Below are 26,268 nucleotides of genomic sequence, written 5' to 3' on the forward strand. Positions count from 1 at the left end.
ATCTAGCCTAGTAGTCTGTATCTCAGTATTCTCCTCGACAACATTTTCTTTCTCCACTGTAAATACTGACGAAAAATATTCATTTAACACTTCCCCTATCTCCTCCGATTCCACACACAACTTCCCACTACTATCCTTGATTGGCCCTAACCTATCTCTAGTCATTCTTTTATTCCTGATATACCTATAGAAAGCCTTAGGGTTTTCTTTGATCCTATCCGCCAATTACTTCTCGTGTCCTCTCCTTGCTCTTCTTATCTCTCCCTTTAGATCCTTCCTGGCTAGCTTGTAACTCTCAAGCGCCCTAACTGAGCCTTCACGTCTCATCCTAACATAAGCCTTCTTCTTCCTCTTGACAAGCTCCTCAACTTCTTTAGTAAACCACGGCTCCCTCGCTCGACAACTACCTCCCTGCCTGACAGGTACATACTTATCAAGGACACGCAGTAGCTGCTCCTTGAATTAGCTCCACATTTCGATTGTGCCCATCCCCTGCAGTTTCCTTCCCCATCCTACGCATCCTAAATCTTGCCTAATCGCATCATAATTTCCTTTCCCCCAGCTATAATTCTTGCCCTGCTGTATATGCCTGGTAAACCTAACCGAATTGTGACCAAAGTGCTCACCAACTTCTAAATCTAACACCTGGCCGGGTTCATTACCCAGTACCAAATCCAATGTGGCATCGCCCCTGGTTGGCCTGTCTACATACTGTGTCAGAAAACCCTCCTGCACACACTGGACAAAAACAGGCCCATCAGAAGTACTCGAACTATAGTATTTCCAGTCAATATTTGGAAAGTTAAAGTCCCCCATAACAACTACCCTGTTACTCTCGCTCCAGCGGGTCACAGGGTTACAGTGCCAGTGTGGTCTCAGAGGGTCACAGGGTTACAGTGCCAGTGTGGTGTCAGGGGTCACAGGGTTACAGTGCCAGTGTGGTCACGGTTACAGTGCCAGTGTGGTCTCAGGGGGTCACAGGGTTACAGTGCCAGTGTGGTCTCAGGGAGTCACAGAGTTCCACTGCCAGTGCGTTCTCAGGGGGTCACAGGGTTACAGTGCCAGTGTGGTGTCAGGGGTCACAGGGTTACAGTGCCAGTGTGGTCACAGGGTTACAGTGCCAGTGTGGTGTCAGGGATCACAGGGTTACAATGCCAGTGTGGTCACAGGGTTACAGTGCCAGTGTGGTCTCAGGGATCACAGGGTTACAGTGCCAGTGTGATCACAGGGTTACAGTGCCAGTGTGGTGTCAGGGGTCACAGGGTTACAGTGCCAGTGTGGTCACAGGGATCACAGGGTTACAGTGCCAGTGTGGTCACAGGGTTACAGTGCCAGTGTGGTCTCAGGGATCACAGGGTTACAGTGCCAGTGTGATCACAGGGTTACAGTGCCAGTGTGGTGTTAAGGATCTGGGGAAGTCACCTTACAGCACAAAGGGCATGTCAGGATAGCCAAACCCCACACCATGAAATAGAGGCTGCTAGAAACCTCAATTTATTGTAAATCTTAAACACTTGGGACTCTGTTTATAATTAGACGAAGAGACATACTTTCAACTGTAATCAATAATGTAGGGCGTGTTCAAAATCATGTCATGGAAGTTTAAGAGAGCCCTCGATGAGTAACTTCACTGGCCAGATTAAGTAGAGGAGAGTGGGTTAGGTGAGATACTTACGACATATATGCAGCACAAAGCTTGTGTCATTGCTACTGATGCGGTTTGTCACCTTGCAGTTGTATGTTCCGATGTCCTTTCCCTGCACGTTTAGCAGAGTCAGCGAACTGTTGTTCTGGGAGAGACGGTAGTTCATTCCAGATGACAGAGGCAGATCACATCTGTACCAGCTGTAACGGACATGGTTCCCCTCCAGGACAGAACATTGTAGAGTCACATTATCTCCAGTCCGAGGTGTCTCAGGATCAATGTCAATGTGTGGATTGGAGACGGCAACTGCATAAGCAAAGACACAATGTTTAAACCCGAGACTTGAGAAAGTAGGAGAATATTTCAAACCACCTCCATACCAGATTGGAAAAAGCCAGATCCAGGAGGCAATTGTAACTGAAGCCACCAGTATGGGAACTGTGGGGATCCAGTGTGACACTGGATTGACACCACTGCTGACCTCAATCTCCATTGCAATGCATAAGCTGTGTGTAAAATCTCGGCTTCCATCTGATCATGTGGAGTGCTGACTGAGTTCAAAATTACTCCTAAATCTTATCTGCATAGCTTAAAAGTGGTGAGGACTGGGTGCTTGATATACAAAGATATAAATTGTTCAGAAAATATCGGGAAGGAAGAAAGGGAGGTGGGATGGCAATATTGATTGGGGAAGATATTGTTATGTTGGAAAATGGAGATGTCTTTGAAGGATCAAAGACAGAATTCATTTGGTTAGATAATAAAATAAAAGCAAAATACTGCAGATGCTGGAAATCAGAAATAAAAACAGAAAGTGCTGGAAATACTCAGCAGGTCTGGTAGCAAATGTGGAGAGAGAAACAGAGTTAATGTTTCAGGTCAGTGACCCTTCTTCAGAACTGGCAAAGGTTAGAAATGTAATAAGTTTTAAGCAGGTAAAGTGGGGATGGGGTGGGGGTGAGGGGGTGGAGGGGGAAGACAACAAAAGGAAGAGTGTTAGAGATTAACTGACAAGGAGGTCATGGGACAAAGGCAAAGGCAAGAAGAGTGTGTTAATGATGTGGTGAAAGACAAAACATTTGTGCAGAGGGAGTGTTAACGACGGAATAATGAACAGCCCTAGCCAAAAGCACAAACATGAAAAACCCAGTTTAAGGCAGGCACATGGTAAAAACTGATAAAACAAAATTATTAAAATAAAAAAACTATTAAAGGGGCCATGCTTTGAAATTATTGAACTCAATGTTCAGTCTGGAAGGCTGTAGTGTGCCTAATCGATAGATGAGATGCTGTTCCTCAAGCTTGCGTTGATGTTCACTGGAACACTGCAGCAGGCCAAGGACAGAAATGTGGGTATGAGAGCAAGCGTACGTGGTGAAATGGCCAGCAACCAGAAGCTTGGGGTCACGCATTTTCCCTACTACTGCTGTAAGGCTAACAGGTCTGTAGTTCCCTGTATTCTCTCTGCCTCACTTCTTAAATAGTGGGGTGACATTTGCTACCTTCCAATCTGCAGGAACCATTCCAGAATCTATAGAATTTCAGAAGATGATCACCAAATGTATCCATTATCTCCATAGCTACCTCTTTCAACTCCTACTAATGTTTGCTACTCTTTGCTGTTTCTTAGCTCCACCCAAACAGATTCCACATTTTGTTCTTCTGATCTGAGATCCTCCCTTACTAATGTACTGATCCCATCCCTTATTATCAGCGCAACACCACCTCCTTTTCCTTTTTGTCTGTCCTTCCTAAACATCGAATATCCTTGAATATTCAGTTCCCAGTCTTGGTCACCCTGTAGCCACGTTTCCATTATGGCAATTAGATCATACCCATTTACCTCTGTTTGGGCCTTTAAATCATCTACCATGTTGCAAATGTTGCGTGCATTCAGATGGAGTGCCTTTAACCTTGTTTTCTTGATATTCTGCACAGCCTAGTTGATGCTCACCTTTGTTTCGCCTGCCTTCTAATGCCACTTGCTACTTTTCTACCTCCTGTTACCAGTTGTACTTCCAATTTGAGCTACCCCTCAGGTTCCCATCCCCCTGACAAGCTAGTTTAAACCCTCCCCAACAGCACGAACAAATCTCCCTGCGAGGATATTAGTTCCAGTCCTGTTAAGGTGTAGCCAGTCCATCTTGTACAGGTCCCACCTGTCCCAGAACCAGTCCCAATGCCTCAGAAATCTGATGCCCTCCCTCCTACTTCAATTCTCCAGCCACGTGTTCAATCAATCAATTCTCCTATTCCTATGCTCACTAGCACGTGGGACTGGGAGTAATCCTGACATTACTGCTTTTGAGGTCCTGCTTTTTAATTTCCTTCCCAACTCCCTAATATCTGAGGCGGCTGGGCTTGTATTCTCTAGAGTTTAGAAGAATGAGAGGTGATCTCATTGAAACATACAAAATACTTACAGGGTTCAAAGAACAAAGAATAAGGAACAAAGAGCAGTACAGCACAGGAACAGGCCATTCGGCCCTCCAAGCCTGCGCCAATCTTGATGCCTGCCGAAACTAAAACCTTCTGCACTTCTGGGGTCCATATCCCTCTATTCCCATCCTATTCATATATTTGTCAAGATGCCTCTTAAACATCGCTATTGTACCTGCTTCCACCACCTCCCCCGGCAGCAAGTTCCAGACACACCACCCTATGTGTAAAGAACTTGCCTCGCACATCCCCTCTAAACTTTGCCCCTCTCACCTTAAACCTATATCCCCTAGTAACTGACTTTTCCACCCTGGGAAAAAGCTTCCGACTATCCACTCTGTCCATGCCGCTCAAAACTTTTTAAACCACTATCATGTTGCCCCTCCACCTCCATCGTTCCAGTGAAAACAATCCGAGTTTATCCAACCTCTCCTCATAGCTAACACCCTCCAGACCGGGCAACATCCTGGTAAACCACTTCTGTACCCTCTCCAAAGCCTCCACGTCCTTCTGGTAGTGTGGCGACCAGAATTGCACGCAATATTCTAAGTGTGGCCTCACTAAAGTTCTGTACAGCTGCAACGTGATTTGCCAATTTTTATACTGTATGCCCGACCAATGAAGGCAAGTATGCCGTATGCCTTCTTGACTACCTTATCCACCTGCGTTGCCACTTTCAGTGACCTGTGGACCTGTACGCCCAGATCTCTCTGCCTGTCAATACTCCTAAGAGTTCTGCCACTTACTGTATACCTCCCAGCTGCATTAGACCTTCCAAAATGCATTACCTCACATTTGTCCGGATTAAACTCCATCTGCCATTTCTCCGCCCAAGTCTCCAACCGATCTATATCCTGCTGTATCCTTTGACAATCCTCATCACTGTCCGCAACTCCACCAACCTTTGTGTCATCCGCAAACTTACTAATCAGACCAGCTACATTTTCCTCCAAATCATTTATCTATACTACAAACAGCAAAGGTCCCAGCACTGATCCCTGCGGAACACCACTAGTCACATCCCTCCATTCAGAAAAGCACCCTTCCACTGCTACCCTCTGTCTTCTATGACCGAGCCATCTCTGTCTCCATCTTGCCAGCTCACCTGATCCCGTGTGACTTCACCTTTTGTACCAGTCTGCCATGAGGGACCTTGTCAAAGGCTTTACTGAAGTCCATATAGATAACATCCACTGCCCTTCCTTCATCAATCATCTTCGTCACTTCCTCAAAAAACTCAATCAAATTAGTGAGACACGACCTCCCCTTCACAAAACCACGTAAGGCTCACCGGCTTATAATTTCCTGGATTATCCTTGCTACCCTTCTTAAACAAAGGCACAACATTGGCTATTCTCCTGTCCTCTGGGACCTCACCTGTCGCCAATGAGGATGCAAAGATTTCTGTCAAGGCCCAGCAATTTCTTCCCTTGCCTCCCTCAGTATTCTAGGGTAGATCCCATCAGGCCCTGGGGACTTATCTACCTTAATGCTTTGCAAGACGCCCAACACCTCCTCCTTTTTGATAATGAGATGACTGAGACTATCTACACTCCCTTCCCTAGGCTCATCATCCACCAAGTCCTTCCCTTTGGTGAATACTGATGCAAATTACTCATTTAGTACCTCGCCTATTTCCTCTGGCTCCACACATAGATTCCCTCCTCTGTCCTTGAGTGGGCCAACCCTTTCCCTGGCTACCCTCTTGCTCATTATATACGTATAAAAAGCCTTGGGATTATCCTTAATCCTGTTTGCCAATGACTTCTCATAACCCCTTTTAGCCCTCCTGACTCCTTGCTTAAGTTCCTTCCTACTGTCTTTATATTCCTCAAGTGCTTCATCTGTTCCTAGCCTTTCAGCCCTTCCAAATGCTTCCTTTTTCTTTTTGACGAGGCTCACAATATCCCGCGTTATCCAAGCTTCCCGAAACTTGCCAAACTTATCCTTCTTCCTCACAGGAACATGCCGGTCCTGGATTCTAATCAGCTGACGTTTGAAAGACTCCCACATGTCAGATGTTGATTTAACCTCAACAGCTGCCCCCAATCTAAATTCTTCAGTTCCTGCCTAATATTGTTATAATTAGCCTTCCCCCAATTTATCACCTTCACCCGACGACTACTCTTATCCTTATGCACAAGTACCTTAAAACTGACGGAATGATGGTCACTGTTCCCGAAATGCTCCCCCACTGAAACTTCGACCACCTGGCCGGTTCAGCAGGGTAGATGCAGGAAGTATAATTCCCCTGGCTGGGGAGTGTCTACAAGCAGGGGACACAGTCTCAGAATAAGGAGCTGAGATGAGGAGGAATTTCTTTACCCAGAGGGTGTAATTCTCTACTCCAGAGGGTTGTGGAGGCTCAGTCATTGAATATGTTCAAGACAGAGTTTGATAGATTTCTACATATTAAAGATATCAAGGGATTTGGGGTTAGTGAAGGGAAATGGTGCTGAGGGAGATGAGTCATGATCTAGTTGAATGGTGGAGCAGGCTCACTGAGCCAAATGGTCTACTCCTGCTCCTAGTACCTGTGTTCCTATTTGGTAAAGTAGAAAAAGAAAAGCTGTTCCCATTAACTGACGGTACAAGGGCTAGGGGACACAGATTGAAGGTTTTGGGTAAGAGATGCAGGGGGAATATGAGGAAGAACTTTTTTTATGCAGCGGCTGGTAATGACCTGGAACTCGTTGCCTAAGAGGATGGTGGAAGCAGAGACGATCAATGACTTAAAGATGAAGTTGGATGGTTACCTGAGAGAAGTCTACTTGCAGGGCTATGGGGACTGAGTGGGGGAGTGGAACTGACAGCATTGCTGGTGGAGGGCCAGCATGGACTTCATGGGTCGAATAGCCTCCTTCTGTGCTGTAAATGACTCCATAACAATAATTTCCACAATGACATTGTTCTAATCAGCAAGTTGAAATAGCTATGATCTAAAGATCCACAAAATCTGACCATCTGAGAAGTTTTTACACAAAAAAATGGAGATGGCCGATCTTGCAATATACCAGGAATGGGACGAAATGAAGGCACAGTTCAGAGGCATCCATCAAACCCTGGGAATGTCAGCAACAAATACTAGACCTTCACCAGACCACCGGGAATAAAGTTCACATCAATACACTGTGGGTCGGGGGACTGGGTTTCAGCAAGAAGCCATCAGTGACTATGTCAGCTGGACTGGAAACAGGAACCCAGGGGAAGAATGTGGATATTCAGCTGCATCTCAGAGAAAAAGGAATTCAAGAGCAAAGGGGTCAGATAAGCCATGAGTTACCAGGAGGTGGAGTGAGTGACTAGGAGGTGGAGAGAGTGACCAGGAGAAGGAGTGAGTGACCAGGAGGTGGAGTGAGTGACCAGTAGGTGGAGTAAGGGACCAGTAGGTGGAGAGAGTGACCAGGAGGTGGAGTGAGCGACCGGGAGATTGAGTAAGGGACCAGGAGGTGGAGTGAGTGACCAGGAGCTGGAGTAAGGGACCAGCAGGTGGAGTGATTGACCAGGAGGTGGAGTAAGGGACCAGGAGGTGGAGTGAGTGACCAGGAGGTGGAATGAGTGACCAGGAGGTGAAGTGAGTGACCAGGAGGTGGAGTGAGTGACCAGGAGGTGGAGTAAGGGACCAGGAGGTGGAATGAGTGACCAGGAGGTGGAGTGAGTGACCAGGAGCTGGCGTGAGTGACCAGGAGGTGGAGTGAGTGACCAGGAGGTGGAGTAAGGGACCAGCAGGTGGAGTGAGTGACCAGGAGCTGGCGTGAGTGACCAGGAGGTGGAGTAAGGGACCAAAAGGTGGAGTGAGTGACCAGGAGCTGGCGTGAGTGACCAGGAGGTGGAGTAAGGGACCTGGAGGTGGAGTGAGTGACCAGGAGGTGGAGTGAGTGACCAGGAGGTGGAGTAAGGGATCAGGAGGTGGAGTGAGTGACCAGGAGGTGGAGTGAGCGACCAGGAGATGGAGTAAGGGACCAGGAGGTGGAGTAAGGGACCAGGAGGTGGAGTGATTGACCAGGAGGTGGAGTAAGGGACCAGGAGGTGGAGTGAGTGACCAGGAGCTGGCGTGAGTGACCAGGAGCTGGCGTGAGTGACCAGGAGGTGGAGTAAGGGACCAGGAGGTGGAGTGAGTGACCAGGAGGTGGAGTGAGCGACCAGGAGGTGGAGTGAGTGACCAGGAGCTGGCGTGAGTGACCGGGAGGTGGAGTGAGAGACCAGGAGATGGAGTAAGGGACCAGGAGGTGGAGTGATGGACCAGGAGGTGGAGTGATTGACCAGGAGGTGGAGTGGGTGACCAGGAGTTGGCGTGAGTGACCAGGAGGTGGAGTGACCAGGAGCTGGAGTGAGTGACCAGGAGCTGGCGTGAGTGACCAGGAGGTGGAATGAATGACCAGGAGTTGGATTGAGGGACCAGGAGGTGGAGTGAGTGACCAGGAGGTGGAATGAGTGACCAGGAGGTGAAGTGAGTGACCAGGAGGTGGAGTGAGTGACCAGGAGGTGGAGTAAGGGACCAGGAGGTGGAATGAGTGACCAGGAGGTGGAGTGAGTGACCAGGAGCTGGCGTGAGTGACCAGGAGGTGGAGTGAGTGACCAGGAGGTGGAGTAAGGGACCAGCAGGTGGAGTGAGTGACCAGGAGCTGGCGTGAGTGACCAGGAGGTGGAGTAAGGGACCAAAAGGTGGAGTGAGTGACCAGGAGCTGGCGTGAGTGACCAGGAGGTGGAGTAAGGGACCTGGAGGTGGAGTGAGTGACCAGGAGGTGGAGTGAGTGACCAGGAGGTGGAGTAAGGGATCAGGAGGTGGAGTGAGTGACCAGGAGGTGGAGTGAGCGACCAGGAGATGGAGTAAGGGACCAGGAGGTGGAGTAAGGGACCAGGAGGTGGAGTGATTGACCAGGAGGTGGAGTAAGGGACCAGGAGGTGGAGTGAGTGACCAGGAGCTGGCGTGAGTGACCAGGAGCTGGCGTGAGTGACCAGGAGGTGGAGTAAGGGACCAGGAGGTGGAGTGAGTGACCAGGAGGTGGAGTGAGCGACCAGGAGGTGGAGTGAGTGACCAGGAGCTGGCGTGAGTGACCGGGAGGTGGAGTGAGAGACCAGGAGATGGAGTAAGGGACCAGGAGGTGGAGTGATGGACCAGGAGGTGGAGTGATTGACCAGGAGGTGGAGTGGGTGACCAGGAGTTGGCGTGAGTGACCAGGAGGTGGAGTGACCAGGAGCTGGAGTGAGTGACCAGGAGCTGGCGTGAGTGACCAGGAGGTGGAATGAATGACCAGGAGTTGGATTGAGTGACCAGGAGGTGGAGGAAGTGACCAGGAGGTGGAGTGAGTGATCAGGAGGTGGAGTGAGTGACCAGGAGCTGGCGTGAGTAACCAGGAGGTGGAGTGAGCAATCAGGAGCTGGCGTGAGTGATCAGCAGGTGAGTGAGTGACCAGGAGGTGGAGTGAGTGATCAGGAGGTGGAGTGAGTGATTAGGAGGTGGAGTGAGTGATTAGCAGGTGGAGTGAGTGACCAGGAGGTGGAGTGAGTGATCAGGAAGTGGAGTGAGTGATTAGCAGGTGGAGTGAGTGACCAGGAGGTGGAGTGAGTGATCAGGAAGTGGAGTGAGTGATTAGCAGGTGGAGTGAGTGACCAGGAGGTGGAGTGAGCGATCAGGAGGTGGAGTGAGTGACAGTGGGAGGACTGAGTGACCAGGAGGTGGAGTGAGTGAATAGCAGGTGGAGTAAGGGACCAGAAGGTGGAGTGAGTGACCAGGAGGTGCAGTGAATGACCAGGAGGTGCAGTGAATGACCAGGAGGTGGAGCGAGTGACCAAGAGGTGGTGTGAGTGGATGGTGGATATTCTGACAGGGGGTATGGATATTTTGACTGGGAGTTGGATATTTTGATTGGGAGGTGGCTATTTTGACCGTAAGGTGGATATTTTGACTGGGGTAGTTAATATTTTGACTGTAAGGTGGATATTTTGACTGTAAGGTGGATATTTTGACTGGGGTAGTTAATATTTTGACTGTAAGGTGGATATTTTGACCATAAGGTGGATATTTTGACTGGGGTAGTTAATATTTTGACTGTAAGGTGGATAATTTGACTGTAAGGTGGATATTTTGACTGGGGTAGTTAATATTTTGACTGTAAGGTGGATGTTTTGACTGTAAGGTGGATATTTTGACTGGGGTAGTTAATATTTTGACTGTAAGGTGGATAATTTGACTGTAAGGTGGATATTTTGACTGGGGTAGTTAATATTTTGACCGTAAGGTGGATATTTTGACCATAAGGTGGATATTTTGACTGGGGTAGTTAATATTTTGACTGTAAGGTGGATATTTTGACCATAAGGTGGATATTTTGACTGGGGTAGTTAATATTTTGACTGTAAGGTGGATATTTTGACTGTAAGGTGGATATTTTGACTGGGGTAGTTAATATTTTGACTGTAAGGTGGATATTTTGACCATAAGGTGGATATTTTGACTGGGGTAGTTAATATTTTGACTGTAAGGTGGATATTTTGACTGTAAGGTGGATATTTTGACTGGGGTAGTTAATATTTTGACTGTAAGGTGGATATTTTGACTGTAAGGTGGATATTTTGACTGGGGTAGTTAATATTTTGACTGGGGTAGTTAATATTTTGACTGGGAGGTGGATATTTTGACTGTGAGGTGGATATTTTGACTGGGGTAGTTAATATTTTGACTGTAAGGTGGATATTTTGACTGGGGTAGTTAATATTTTGACTGGAAGGTGGATATTTTGACTGTAAGGTGGATATTTTGACTGGGGTAGTTAATATTTTGACTGTAAGGTGGATATTTTGACTGTAAGGTGGATATTTTGACTGGGGTAGTTAATATTTTGACTGTAAGGTGGATGTTTTGACTGTAAGGTGGATATTTTGACTGGGGTAGTTAATATTTTGACTGTAAGGTGGATATTTTGACTGTAAGGTGGATATTTTGACTGGGGTAGTTAATATTTTGACTGGAAGGTGGATATTTTGACTGTAAGGTGGATATTTTGACTGGGGTAGTTAATATTTTGACTGGAAGGTGGATATTTTGACTGTAAGGTGGATATTTTGACTGGGGTAGTTAATATTTTGACTGGGAGTTGGATGTTTTGACTGTAAGGTGGATATTTTGACTGGGGTAGTTAATATTTTGACTGGGAGTTGGATGTTTTGACTGGGAGGTGGCTATTTTGATTGGGAGGTGGCTATTTTGACTGGGGTGATGAATATTTTGACTGGGGTTGTAAATATCTTGACTGGGGTACATATTTTGACTTTAAGTTAGATATTTTGACTGGTGGGGTGGATATTTTGATTGGACAGACAATATTATGACTGGGGTGTTGAATATTATGACTGGGGGTGCATAATTTGAGCGGGCGGTGAATATTTTGACTGGGAGTTGGATATTTTGATTGGGCGGTGGATATTTTGACAGGGAGGTGGATATTTTGACTGGCAATTGGATATTTTGACTCGGAGGTGGATATTTTGACTGAGGTGGTGGATATTTTGACCGGGAGTTGGATATTTTGACCTGGCTGTGGATATTTTGACCTGGCTGTGGATATTTTGACTGGCAGGTGGATATTTTGACTGGGAATTGGATATTTTGAATGGGAGGTGGATATTTTGACTGTGGGGTGGATGTATTGACTGGGAGGTGGATATTTATACCGGGGAGATTGTTATTGTGACAGGGAGGTGGATATTCTAACGGTTGGATTGAATTTTTTTTGCGGGCGGAGGATATTTTGAGCGGGCGATGCATATGTTGACTGGGAGGTGGATACTTTCACAGTGGGGTGCATATTTTGACTGGCAGGTGGATATTTTGAATGGGAGTGGATATTTTGACTGGGAGGTGGATACTTTCACAGTGGGGTGCATATTTTGACTGGCAGGTGGATATTTTGAATGGGAGTGGATATTTTGACTGGGAGGTGGATACTTTCACAGTGGGGTGGATATTTTGACTGGGAGGTGGATATTTTGACTGGAAGTTGGATATTTTGACTGGGAGGTGGATATTTTGACTGGGGGTGGATATTTTGACTGGGAGGTGGATATTTTGACAGGGGTTTTTATTTTGACTGGAAGGTGGATAGTTTGACTGTGGAGTGGATATTTTGACTGGAGGTGGATATTTTGACAGGGGGTTGTTATTTTAACTGAGAGTTGGATAGTTTGACTGGGGGATGGATACTTTGGATGTGGATATTTTGACTGTGCAGTGGATATTTTAACTGGGAGTTGGATTTTTTGACTGGGAGTTGGATATTTTGACTCGGAGGTGGATATTTTGAGCGGGTGGTGGATATTTTGACTGGGGGTGGATAATTTGACTGGGAGGTGGATATTTTGACTGGGAGGTGGATATTTTGACTGGGAGGTGGATATTTTGACTGGGGGTGGATATTTTGACTGGGGGTGGATATTTTGAGCGGGTGGTGGATATTTTTCACATGCGATGGATATTTTGACTGGTGTGGATATTTTGAGCGGTTGGTGGATATTTTGACTGGGAGGTGGATGTTTTTACCGGGAGGTGGATATTTTAACTGAGAGTTGGATAGTTTGACTGGGGGATGGATACTTTGGATGTGGATATTTTGACTGTGCAGTGGATATTTTAACTGGGAGTTGGATTTTTTGACTGGGAGTTGGATTTTTTGACTGGGAGTTGGATATTTTGACTCGGAGGTGGATATTTTGAGCGGGTGGTGGATATTTTGACTGGGAGGTGGATAATTTGACTGGGAGGTGGATATTTTGACTGGGAGGTGGATATTTTGACTGGGAGGTGGATATTTTGACTGGGGGTGGATATTTTGACTGGGGGTGGATATTTTGAGCGGGTGGTGGATATTTTTCACATGCGATGGATATTTTGACTGGTGTGGATATTTTGAGCGGTTGGTGGATATTTTGACTGGGAGGTGGATGTTTTTACCGGGAGGTGGATATTTTGACTGGGAGGTGGATATTTTGACTGGGGGTGGATATTTTGACCATGATGTGGATAGTTTGACAGTGGGGTGGATATTTTAACTCGGAGGTGGATAGTTGGACTCGGGGATGGATACTTTGACTGGATGTGGATATTTTGACTGGGAGGTGGATATTTTGACTGGGAGGTGGATATTTTGACTGGGAGGTGGATATTTGACTGGGAGTTGGATATTTTGACTGGGAGTTGGATATTTTGACTGGGGGTGGATATTTTGACTGGGAGTTGGATATTTTGACTGGGAGGTGGATATTTTGACTGGGAGGTGGATATTTTGACTGGGAGTTGGACATTTTGACTGGGAGGTGGATATTTTGACTGGGGGTGGATATTTTGACTGGGAGGTGGATATTTTGACTGGGAGGTGGATATTTTGACTGGGGGTGGATATTTTGACTGGGAGGTGGATATTTTGACTGGGAGGTGGATATTTTGACTGGGAGGTGGATATTTTGACTGGGAGTTGGATATTTTGACTGGGGGTGGATATTTTGACTGGGAGGTGGATATTTTGACTGGGAGTTGGATATTTTGACTGGGAGTTGGATATTTTGACTGGGGGTGGATATTTTGACTGGGAGTTGGATATTTTGACTGGGGGTGGATATTTTGACTGGGAGTTGGATATTTTGACTGGGAGTTGGATATTTTGACTGGGAGTTGGATATTTTGACTGGGAGTTGGATATTTTGACTGGGAGTTGGATATTTTGACTGGGAGGTGGATATTTTGACTGGGAGGTGGGTATTTTGACTGGGAGTTGGATATTTTGACTGGGAGGTGGATACTTTGACAGGATGTGGATAATTTGACTGGGAGGTGGATATTTTGACTGGGAGGTGGATATTTTGACTGGGAGGTGGATATTTTGACTGGGAGTTGGATATTTTGACTGGGAGGTGGATACTTTGACAGGATGTGGATAATTTGACTGGGAGGTGGATATTTTGACTGGGAGGTGGATATTTTGACTGGGAGGTGGATATTTTGACTGGGAGGTGGATATTTTGACTGGGAGGTGGATATTTTGACTGGAGGTGGATATTTTGACTGGGAGGTGGATATTTTGACTGGGAGTTGGATATTTTGACTGGGAGGTGGATATTTTGACTGTGGGCTGGATAATTTGACTGGGATGTGGATATTATGAGCGGGCGGTGGATATTTTGACTGGGAGGTGGATATTTTGAGCGCGTGGTGGATATTTTGACTGGGAGGTGGATATTTTAACTGGGGGTGGATAATTTGACTGGGAGGTGGTTTTTTAACTAGGGGTGGATATTTTGACTGGGAGGTGGATATTTTGAGCGCGTGGTGGATATTTTGACTGCGGGTGGATATTTTGAGCGGGTGGTAGATATTTTGACTGGGAGGTGGATATTTTAACTAGGGGTGGATATTTTGAGCGGGTGGTGGATATTTTAACTGGGGGTGGATATTTTGACTGGGAGGTGGATATTTTGACTGGGAGGTGGATATTTTGATGGGGTGGATATTTTGAGCTGGCGGAGGATATTTTGACTGGGGGTGGATATTTTGACTGGGAGGTGGGAATTTTGACTGGCTCTGGATAGTTTGAGTCTTGCGTGGATATTTTGACTGGGAGGTGGATATTTTGACATTGACGTGGATATTTTGACTGGGGATGGATATTTTGAGCGGGCAGTAGTTATGTTGATGGGGGGTGGATATTTTGACTTGGAGGTGGTTTTTTGACTGGTGTTGGATATTTTGACTGGGTGGTGGATATTTTGACTGGTAGGTGGATAATTTGACATTGACGTGGATATTTTGACTGGGGGTGGATATTTTGACTGGGGGTGGATAATTTGACATTGACGTGGATATTTTGACTGGGGGTGGATATTTTGACTGGGGTGGATATTTTGACTGGGGTGGATATTTTGACTGGGAGGTGGTTTTTTGACTGGGGTTGGATATTTTGACTGGGTGGTGGATATTTTGACTGGTAGGTGGATATTTTGACTGGGGGTGGATATTTTGACATTGACGTGGATATTTTGACTGGGGGTGGATATTTTGACTGGGGGTGGATATTTTGACTGGGGGTGGATAATTTGACATTGACGTGGATATTTTGACTGGGGGTGGATATTTTGACTGGGGTGGATATTTTGACTGGGAGGTGGATATTTTGTGCGGGCAGTGGATATTTTTCGCATGCGTTGGATATTTTGACTGGGGTGGATATTTTGAGTGGTTGGTGGATATTTTGACTGTGCATGGATATTTTGACTGGGAGGTGGATGTTTTTGCCGGGAGGTGGATGTTTTTGCCGGGAGGTGGATCTTTTGAGCGGGCAGTGGATATTTTGACTGGGATGTGGATAGTTTGACAGTGGGGTGGATATTTTAACAGGGAGTTGGATAGTTTGACTGGGGGATGGATACTTTGGATGTGGAAATTTTGACTGTGCAGTGGATATTTTGACTGGGAGTTGGATATTTTGACTCGGAGGTGGATATTTTGAGCGGGTGGTGGATATTTTGACTGGGGGTGGATAATTTGACTGGGAGGTGGATATTTTGACTGGGAGGTGGATATTTTGACTGGGAGGTGGATATTTGACTGGGGGTGGATATTTTGACTGGGGGTGGATATTTTGAGCGGGTGGTGGATATTTTTCGCATGCGATGGATATTTTGACTGGTGTGGATATTTTGACATTGACGTGGATATTTTGACTGGGGGTGGATAATTTGACTGGGAGGTGGATATTTTGACTGGGAGGTGGATATTTTGATAGCAGGCAGATATTTTGACTGGGAGGTGGATATTTTGATGGGGGTGGATATTTTGAGTAGGCGGAGGATATTTTGACTAGGTGTGGATATTTTGACATTGACGTGGATATTTTGACATTGACGTGGATATTTTGACTGTGGATGGATATTTTGACTGGGGGTGGATATTTTGACTGGGAGGTGGATATTTTGACTGGGAGGTGGATATTTTGACTGGGAGGTGGATATTTTGACTGGGAGGTGGATATTTTGACTGGGAGGTGGATATTTTGACTGGGGGTGGATATTTTGACTGGGAGGTGGATATTTTGACTGGGGTGGATATTTTGAGCGGTTGGTGGATATTTTGACTCGGAGGTGTATGTTTTTGCTGGGAGGTGGATATTTTGACTGGGGGTGGATATTTTGACTGTGATGTGGATGTTTTTACCGGGAGGTGGATATTTTGAGCAGGCAGTGGATGTTTTGACTGGGGTGGATATTTTGACTGGGATGTGGATAGTTTGACAGTGGCATGGATATTTTAACTGGGAGTTGGATAGTTTGACTGGTGGATGGATACTTTGACTGGATGTGGATATTTTGACTGTGTAGTGGATATTTTAACTGGGAGTTGGATATTTTGAGCATGCAGTGGATATTTTTATGGGGGCTGGATATTTTGACAGGGAGTTGGATATTTTGACTGTGGGGTGGATATTTTGACTGTGGGGTGGATATTTTGACTGTGGGGTGGATATTTTGACTGGGGGTGGATATTTTGACTCTGGGGTGGATATTTTGACTGTGGGGTGGATATTTTGACTGGGAGGTGGATATTTTGACTGGGGGTGGATATTTTGACTGTGATGTGGATGTTTGTACCGGGAGTTGGATATTTTGAGCATGCAGTGGATATTTTTATGGGGGCTGGATATTTTGACAGGGAGTTGGATATTTTGACTGTGGGGTGGATATTTTGACTGTGGGGTGGATATTTTGACTGGGGGTGGATATTTTGACTGTGGGGTGGATATTTTGACTGTGGGGTGGATATTTTGACTGGGGGTGGATATTTTGACTCTGGGGTGGATATTTTGACTGTGGGGTGGATATTTTGACTGGGAGTTGGATTATTTTCACTGTGAGGTGGATAGCTTCCCTGTGGGGTGGATATTTTGATTGGGAGGTGGATATTTTGACTGGGGTGGTGAATATTTTGACTGTGGGGTGGATATTTTGACTGTGGGGTGGATATTTTGACTGTGGGGTGGATATTTTGACTGGGAGTTGGATTATTTTCACTGTGAGGTGGATAGCTTCCCTGTGGGGTGGATATTTTGATTGGGAGGTGGATATTTTGACTGGGGTGGTGAATATTTTGACTGGGGTGGTGAATATCTGAACTGGGGGGTGCTTATTTGGAATTTGAGTTGGATATTTTTAGTGGGTATTGGATATTTCTGACCGGGAGGGGGATATTTTGACCAGGCGGTGGATATATTGACTAGGAGTTGGATATTTTGACTGTGGTGGTAGATATTTTCACTGCGAGTTGGATATTTTGACTGGGGTGATGGATATTTTGATTGGGGATGTCGATATCTTGACTGGGTGGTGGATATTTTGACCAGGGATGTGGCTATTTTGACCAGGAGTTTGATATTTTGACTGGGATTGTGTTATTTTGATTGGGAAGTGAATATTTTGACTGGAAGTTCTATATTTTGATTGGGAAGTGAATATTTTGACCGAGCGTTGGATATTTTGACCAGGAGATGGATATTTTGATTGGGGGATGGATATGTTGACTGGGGTGGTGGTTATATTGACTGGGATTTGGATATTTTGACTGGGGATGTGGATATTTTGATTGAGGGTGTATATTTTGACTGGGGGGTTGATACTTTTACTGGTTTGGTGGATATTTTGACTGGGAGTTGGATATTCTGAATGGGTGTGGTTGGATTCTTTGACAGAGGGTGGATATTTTAATGGTGATGTGGAGGTTGGATTTTTTGACAGAGGGTGGATATTTTAATGGGGAGGTGGATATTTTGACTGGAAGGCTCGGTGGGGTGGTGAGTGTATATTTTGTCTGATGGGGGGGAGGCCTGGATATTTCAACCAGGCGGTGGATGTTTTGACTGGGAGATGTTGAGAATGGTGTAGTGTTTGCAGTCACTGTGAAGCAAGTACACTTGTCGCTGACCTCAAAGTATTTTTACAGATAACACTCCAAACCAGAAAGAGAAATATTTAAAATAAAATCACTTATAAAAGTTTTTCCTAATAGCAATATAAGACTGGGACATACACATATAGTGATGGTAGAAATCAAAATATTCAGCATTACTTTTCTAATCAAAGTCATTATTTGAAAATTTTAGCAAATAAATCTTCTAATTAACCTTCCAAATCCATGACCTCTATCAACTAGAAGGACGAGGGCAGCCAATGCATGGGAACACCACCTGCAAGTTCCCCTCCAAGTCACACACCATCCTGACTTGTAACTATATCACCGTTCCTTCACTGTCACTGAGTCAAAATCCTGGAACTCCCTTCCTAACAGCACTGTGAGTGTACCTACCCCAAATGGACTGCAGTGGTTCAAGAAAGCAGCTCAACCTTCTCAATATAAGAACATAAGAAGTAGAAGCAGGAGTAGGCCATTCGGCCCCTCAAGCCTGCTCCACCGTTCAATAGCATCATGGCTGATCTGCCCCAGACCTCAACTCTTCTTTCGTGCCAGCTCCTCATAGCCCTCAACTCCCCGATATTTCAAAAATCTATCCCCCTCCTCTTTAAATACTTTCAGTGATCGAGCCTTCACCACTCTCTGGCATAGAGAATTCCAGAGAGTCACTACCCTCTGAGAGAAGAAATTCCTTTGCATCTCAGTTTTAAATGTATGCCCCCTTATTCTGTAACTATGTCCCCTAGTTTGCGATTCCCCCTTCTCAACATCTACCCTGTCAAGCCCCCTCAGAATCTTGCACGTTTCAATAAGATCACCCCTCATTCTTCTAAACTCTAATGAATAAAGGCCGAACCTGTTTAGCAGTTCTTGATAAGTCAACCCCTTCATCCCAGGAATCAGCCGAGTGAATCTCTTTTGAACTGTCTCCAATACCAGTATATCCTTTCTTAAATACAGGGATCAAAACTGTACACAGTATTCCAGGTGTGGCTTCACCAACACCCTGTACAGTTGTAACAAGACTTCCCTATTTTTAAACTCTAACCACCTAGCAATAAAGGCTAAAATTCCATTTTCCTTCTTAATTACTTGCTGTACCTGCATGCAAACTTTTTGTATTTCATGCACAAGAACACCCAGATCCCTCTGTGCTGCACTTTTTTGAAGTCTCTCTCCATTTAAATAATAGTCTACCTTTTGATTCTTCCTACCAAAGTGCATGACCTCACACTTTCCGACATTAAACTCCATCTGCCAGGTTTTTGCCCACTCACTCAACCTATCTATATCCCTTGCAGATGCCTTATGTCTTCATCACAACATGCCCTCCCACCTATTTTTGTATCGTCAGCAAATTTAGATAGATTACACTCTGCCCCCTCCTCCAAGTCATTAATATAGATAGTAAATAATTGAGGCCCTAGGACTGATCCTTGTGGCACTCCACTAGTTATGCTTTTCCAACCTGAAAAAGACCCATTAATCCCGACTCTCTGTCTTCTGTGAGTTAACCAATCCTCAATCCATGCTAATACATTACCCCCAATACCATGAGCTCCTATCTTGTGGAATAATCTTTTATGTGGCACCTTATCAAATGCCTTCTGAAAATCTAAATCTAAAACTCTACATCTATCAGTTCCCTTTTATCAACTCTGCTTGTTATATCCTCAAAGAACTCTAGCAAATTTGCCAAACATGATTTCTCTTTCAAAAAACCATGTTAAGGGCAATTAGGGATGGGCCATAAATGCTGTCCTAGCCAGCGATGCCCACATCCCATGACGCGAATAAAAAAAATCATTGGACAATGCTTCCCCGTCATCAAATTAATTTTTCTGTTCTGCGTCCGATCTTACTAATTATATCTCTGTTAAATACCAGTCTGATTAGTAAGTTTGCAGACGACACAAAGGTTGGTGGAGTTGCGGACAGTGATGAGGATTGTCAGAGGATACAGCAGGATATAGATCGGTTGGAGAATTGGGTGGAGAAATGGCAGATGGAGTTAAATCCGGACAAATGTGAGATAATGCATTTTGGAAGGTCTAATGCAGGTGGGAAGTATACAGTAAATGGCAGAACCCTTAGGAGTATTGACAGGCAGAGAGATCTGGGTGTACAGGTCCACAGGTCACTGAAAGTGGCAACGCAGGTGGATAAGGGAGTGAAGAAGGCATACGGCATGCTTGCCTTCATCGGTCGGGGCATAGAGTATAAAAATTGGCAAGTCATGCTGCAGCTGTACAGAACTTTAGTTAGGCTACACTTAGAATATTGCGTGCAATTCTGGTCGCCACACTACCAGAAGGATGTGGAGGCTTTGGAGAGGGTACAGAAGAGGTTTACCAGGATGTTGCCTGGTCTGGAGGGCATTAGCTATGAGGAGAGGTTGGATAAACTTGGATTGTTTTCACTGGAACGATGGAGGCCTTTCAGTGCAGCAGCTTTTTCGGGAGCAGCGTGTGAGCGAGTGAGCAGCTGGGAAAGTCAGTTTGAAAGTAAATTTAATTTCCTTTTTTTTTTCGGCGGAGGCCAGGGGGCTGCTGGACCAGGGGGCTGCTGGGTAAGTAAAACACTATATATTTGGGCGGTTTCTGAACCCGAGACACCACACTTGTAGTGTCTCCCACCCGCCCTCCTCCTCTAACCAAAAAAAAGGACTCGGTGGGGTGTTTATAAGGTAAGGCTTTTTCGATTTCTCTGGTTTTATTGTGATTGGTAAAAACTTTTCGTTCCTTTTTCATTTAACTAAGTTTAAACTTAAGATTAAAAATGGCAGGAGATCTCAGACCCGTATCATGCTCCTCTTGCTCAATGTGGGAGCTCAGGGACATGGCTGATGACCCTGACTCCTTCACGTGCAGGAAGTGTGTCCAGCTGCAGCTCTTGTTAGACCGCATGACGGCTCTCGAGCTGCGGATGGACTCACTTTGGAGCATGCGCGATGCTGAGGAGGTCGTGGATAGCACGTTTAGTGAATTGGTCACACCGCAGATTAGGATTGCTGAGGGAGAAAGGGAATGGGTGACCAAAAGGCAGAGAAAGAGCAGGAAGGCAGCGCAGGAGTCCCCTGCGGTCATCTCCCTCCAAAACAAGTATACCGTTTTGGATACTGTTGAGGGAGATGGCTCACCAGGGGAAGGCAGCAGTAGCCAGGTCCATGGCACCGTGGCTGGCTCTGCTGTTCAGAAGGGCGGGAAAAAGAGTGGAAGGGCTATAGTCGTAGGGGATTCGATTGTAAGGGGAGTAGATAGGCGGTTCTGTGGTCGAAAACGAGGCTCCCGAATGGTATGTTGCCTCCCAGGTGCACGGGTCAGGGATGTCTCAGATCGGCTGCAGAACATTCTAAAGGGGGAGGGTGAACAGCCAGTTGTCGTTGTGCACATAGGCACCAATGATATAGGTAAAAAACGGGATGAGGTCCTACAAGCAGAGTTTAGGGAGTTAGGAGCCAAGTTAAAAAGTAGGACCTCAAAGGTAGTAATCTCAGGATTACTACCAGTGCCACGTGATAGTCAGAGTAAAAATGAAAGAATAGTCAGGATGAACGCGTGGCTTGAGAGATGGTGCAGGAAGGAGGGGTTCAGATTTTTGGGACATTGGGACCGGTTCTGGGGGAGGTGGGACTATTACAAATTGGACGGTCTACACCTGGGCCGGACTGGAACCAATGTCCTTGGAGGTGCTTTTGCTAACGCTGTTGGGGAGGGTTTAAACTAATGTGGCAGGGGGATGGGAACCAATTGAGGTCAGTTGACAGTAAGGAGGTAGTAACAAAAGCCTGTAAGGAACTAGATAATGAAGTCAGTGTGACTAAGGGGAAGAGCAGGCAGGGAGCAGATGATGAATATAAAGGGACTGGTGGTCTGAGGTGCATTTGTTTTAATGCAAGAAGTGTAGTAGGTAAGGCAGATGAACTTAGGGCTTGGATTAGTACCTGGGAGTATGATGTTATTGCTATTACTGAGACTTGGTTGAGGGAAGGGCATGATTGGCAACTAAATATCCCAGGATATCGATGCTTCAGGCGGGATAGAGAGGGAGGTAAAAGGGGTGGAGGAGTTGCATTACTGGTCAAAGAGGATATCACAGCTGTGCTGAAGGAGGGCACTATGGAGGACTCGAGCAGTGAGGCAATATGGACAGAACTCAGAAATAGGAAGGGTGCGGTAACAATGTTGGGGCTGTACTACAGGCCTCCCAACAGCGAGCGTGAGATAGAGGTACAAATATGTAAACATATTATGGAAAGATGTAGGAGCAACAGGGTGGTGGTGATAGGAGATTTTAATTTTCCCAACATTGACTGGGATTCGCTTAGTGTTAGAGGTCCAGATGGAGCAGAATTTGTAAGGAGCATCCAGGAGGGTTTTCTAGAGCAGTATGTAAATAGTCCAACTCGGGAAGGGGCCATACTGGACCTGGTGTTGGGGAATGAGCCCGGCCAGGTTGTTGAAGTTTCAGTAGGGGACTACTTTGGGAATAGTGATCACAATTCCGTAAGCTTTAAAATACTCATGGACAAAGACGAGAGTGGTCCAAAAGGGAGAGTGCTAAATTGGGGGAAGGCCAACTACACCAAAATTCGGCAGGAGCTGGGAAATGTAGATTGGGAGCAGCTGTTTGAAGGTAAATCCACATGTGATATGTGGGAGGCTTTTAAAGAGAGGTTGATTAGCGTGCAGGAGAGACATGTTCCTGTGAAAATGAGGGATAGAAATGGCAAGATTAGGGAACCATGGATGACAGGTGAAATTGTGAGACTAGCTAAGAGGAAAAAGGAAGCATACATAAGGTCTAGGCGGCTGATGAAAGACGAAGCTTTGAAAGAATATCGGGAATGTAGGACCAATCTGAAACGAGGAATTAAGAGGGCTAAAAGGGGTCATGAAATATCTTTAGCAAACAGGGTTAAGGAAAATCCCAAAGCCTTTTATTCATATATAAGAAGCAAGAGGGTAACTAGAGAAAGGATTGGCCCACTCAAGGACAAAGGAGGAATGTTATGCTTGGACTCAGAGAAAATGGGTGAGATTCTAAACGAGTACTTTGCATCGGTATTCACCGAGGAGAGGGACATGACGGATGTTGAGGTTAGGAACAGATGTTTGATTACTCTAGGTCAAGTCGGCATAAGGAGGGAGGAAGTGTTGGGTATTCTAAAGGGCATTAAAGTGGACAAGTCCCCAGGTCCGGATGGGATCTATCCCAGGTTACTGAGGGAAGCGAGAGAGGAAATAGCTGGGGCCTTAACAGATATCTTTGCAGCATCCTTAAACATGGGTGAGGTCCCGGAGGACTGGAGAATTGCTAATGTTGTCCCCTTGTTTAAGAAGGGTAGCAGGGATAATCCAGGTAATTATAGACCGGTGAGCCTGACGTCAGTGGTAGGGAAGCTGCTGGAGAAGATACTGAGGGATAGGATCTATTCCCATTTGGAAGAAAATGGGCTCATCAGTGATAGGCAACATGGTTTTGTGCAGGGAAGGTCATGTCTTACCAACTTAATAGAATTCTTTGAGGAAGTGACAAAGTTGATTGATGAGGGAAGGGCTGTCGATGTCATATACATGGACTTCAGTAAGGTGTTTGATAAGGTTCCCCTGGCAGGCTGATGGAGAAAGTGAAGGCGCTTGGGGTCCAAGGTGTACTAGCTAGATGGATAAAGAACTGGCTGGGCAACAGGAGACAGAGAGTAGCAGTAGAAGGGAGTTTTTCAAAATGGAGACGTGTGACCAGTCGTGTTCCACAGGGATCCGTGCTGGGACCACTGTTGTTTGTGATATACATTAATGATTTGGAGGAAAGTATAGGTGGACTGATTAGCAAATTTGCAGACAACACTAAGATTGGTGGAGTAGCAGATAGTGAAGGGGACTGTCAGAGAATAGAGCAGAATATAGATAGACTGGAGAGTTGGGCAGAGAAATGGCAGATGGAGTTCAATCAGGGCAAATGCGAGGTGATGCATTTTGGAAGATCCAATTCAAGAGTGAACTATACAGTAAATGGAAAAGTCCTGGGGAAAATTGATGTACAGAGAGATTTGGGTGTTCAGGTCCATTGTTCCCTGAAGGTGGCAACGCAGGTCAATAGAGTGGTCAAGAAGGCATACGGCATGCTTTCCTTCATCGGACGGGGTATTGAGTACAAGAGTTGGCAGGTCATGTTACAGTTGTATAGGACTTTGGTTCGGCCACATTTGGAATACTGCGTACAGTTCTGGTCGCCACATTATCAAAAGGATGTGGATGCTTTGGAGAGGGTGCAGAGGAGGTTCACCAGGATGTTGCCTGGTATGGAGGGCGCTAGCTATGAAGAGAGGTTGAGCAGATTAGGATTATTTTCATTAGAAAGACGGAGGTTGAGGGGGGACCTGATTGAGGTGTACAAAATCATGAGAGGTATAGAGAGGGTGGATAGCAAGAGGCTTTTTCCCAGAGTGGGGGTTTCAATTACTAGAGGACACGAGTTCAAAGTGAAAGGGGAAAAGTTTAGGGGGGATATGCGTGGAAAGTTCTTTACGCAGAGGGTGGTGGGCACCTGGAACGCATTGCCAGCGGAGGTGGTAGATGCGGGCACGATGGAGTCTTTTAAGATGTATCTAGACAGATACATGAATGGGCAGGAAGAAAAGAGATACAGAACCTTAGAAAATAGGCGACATGTTAAGAGAGAGGATCTGGATCGGCGCAGGCTTGGAGGGCCGAAGGGCCTGTTCCTGTGCTGTAATTATCTTTGTTCTTTGTTCTTTGAGGTGGAGGGGCGACATGATAGAGGTTTACAAAATTATGAGTGGCATGGACAGAGTGGATAGTCAGAAACTTTTTCCCAGGGTGGAAGAGTCAGTTACTAGGGGACATAGATTTAAGGTGAGAGGGGCAAAGTTTAGAGGGGATGTGCGAGGCAAGTTCTTTACACAGAGGGTGGTGAGTGCCTGGAACTTGCTGCCGGGGGAGGTGGTGGAAGCAAGTACCATAGAGACGTTTAAGAGGCATCTTGACAAATACATGAATAGGATGGGAATAGAGGGATATGGTCCCTGGAAGTGCAGAAGGTTTTAGTTTAGGCAGGCATCAAGATCGGCGCAGGCTTGGAGGGCTGAATGGCCTGTTCCTGTGCTGTACTGTTCTTTGTTCTTTGTAACTTTTTCAGAGTTTTCTATCAGCGATGTGGGAGTAAATGTAGATTTCCCCGTTACTGGGTGTCCACAGCACAGCTTGTATCAGAGCCCCCCCCTGAGAGACAGACCCTAACTTCAGGATCTCTGCATTAATCTGTGCTTGGTACTGTCAGGGAGCTGATGGCAGCTAACACTGACAGTTCAAACCCTCTGCTCCCCCTCTGCAAAATTCTGACCCAAGCAACACTTAAATAAATCTTCCGACTGCAGGAAATGAAGCAACCAGTTGTGGAATATACAGCCTACATTCAGGTTATTCAGGGTAGTGACACCAATTTACCATTGACAGTTAGATAAACTGAACTTTTAGTAGATTTCGCATCTGATGTTGTAACTTTAAACTCGTAGGTGCCTTCATCTGTCAGTTGTATATTTTTAAGGGATAATTCAGCAGTGGATTTGGAGAAGTTCACTCGGTTTTTAAAAGTATCTGAGATGAAAGGCATTGGAGAACTGGGTGAAAAAGTGAGAATTGATCTTGAAGTATTGTCCTGAATTATTCTCCATTCGACATTAAACACTTCACTTGGGTTCCGGAAGTTGTGGTTTAGAGGTAGCTGCACAGTTTGGTGGATGGTTCCATCGATTACTGTCTCTTGGGTTTCTGCGAACATGCTCCATCTGCCTAAAGAAACATATTGACATCATAAAATGTGGTCATCAGAATCTTCACTTGCCTCAAATATTCCGATCTTTCAGTAACTGATTTTTTTTATTCATTGATGGAATGTGGGCGTCGCTGGCCAGGCCAGCATTTATTGCCCATCCCTAATTGCCCTTTGAGAAGGTGGTGGTGAGCTGCCTTCTTGAACCGCTGCAGTCCATGTGGGGTAGGTACACCCACAGTGCTGTTAGGAAAGGAGTTCCAGGATTTTGACCCAGTGACAGTGAGGGAACGGCGATATAGTTCCAAGTCAGGATGGTGTGTGAGTTGAAGGGGAACTTGCAGGTGGTGGTGTTCCCATGTATTTGCTACCCTTGTCCTAGTTGGTAGAGGTCGCGGGTTTGGAAGGTGCTGTCTAAGGAGCCTTGGTGAGTTGCTGC

The 26,268-nt window shown here is 45.8% G+C and overlaps 1 protein-coding gene across 2 annotated transcripts in view; it reads right to left on the reverse strand.

Annotated features, from left to right (window-relative positions):
* LOC137345905 (HEPACAM family member 2-like) overlaps nt 1–26,268 on the reverse strand; it is a 224,393-nt gene that overhangs the window by 121,116 nt on the left and 77,009 nt on the right. For both annotated transcript variants that reach the window (XM_068009148.1, XM_068009147.1), the window contains exons 2-3: nt 25,505–25,849; nt 1,676–1,951 (exon numbers count right to left, since the gene is read on the reverse strand). In XM_068009148.1, coding sequence (XP_067865249.1) covers nt 1,676–1,951; nt 25,505–25,849 — 621 coding nt within the window. The remainder of the gene's footprint in view (nt 1–1,675; nt 1,952–25,504; nt 25,850–26,268) is intronic.

The sequence above is a fragment of the Heterodontus francisci genome, chromosome 29 (genome assembly GCF_036365525.1).
Source record: "Heterodontus francisci isolate sHetFra1 chromosome 29, sHetFra1.hap1, whole genome shotgun sequence".
NCBI lineage: Eukaryota > Metazoa > Chordata > Chondrichthyes > Heterodontiformes > Heterodontidae > Heterodontus > Heterodontus francisci.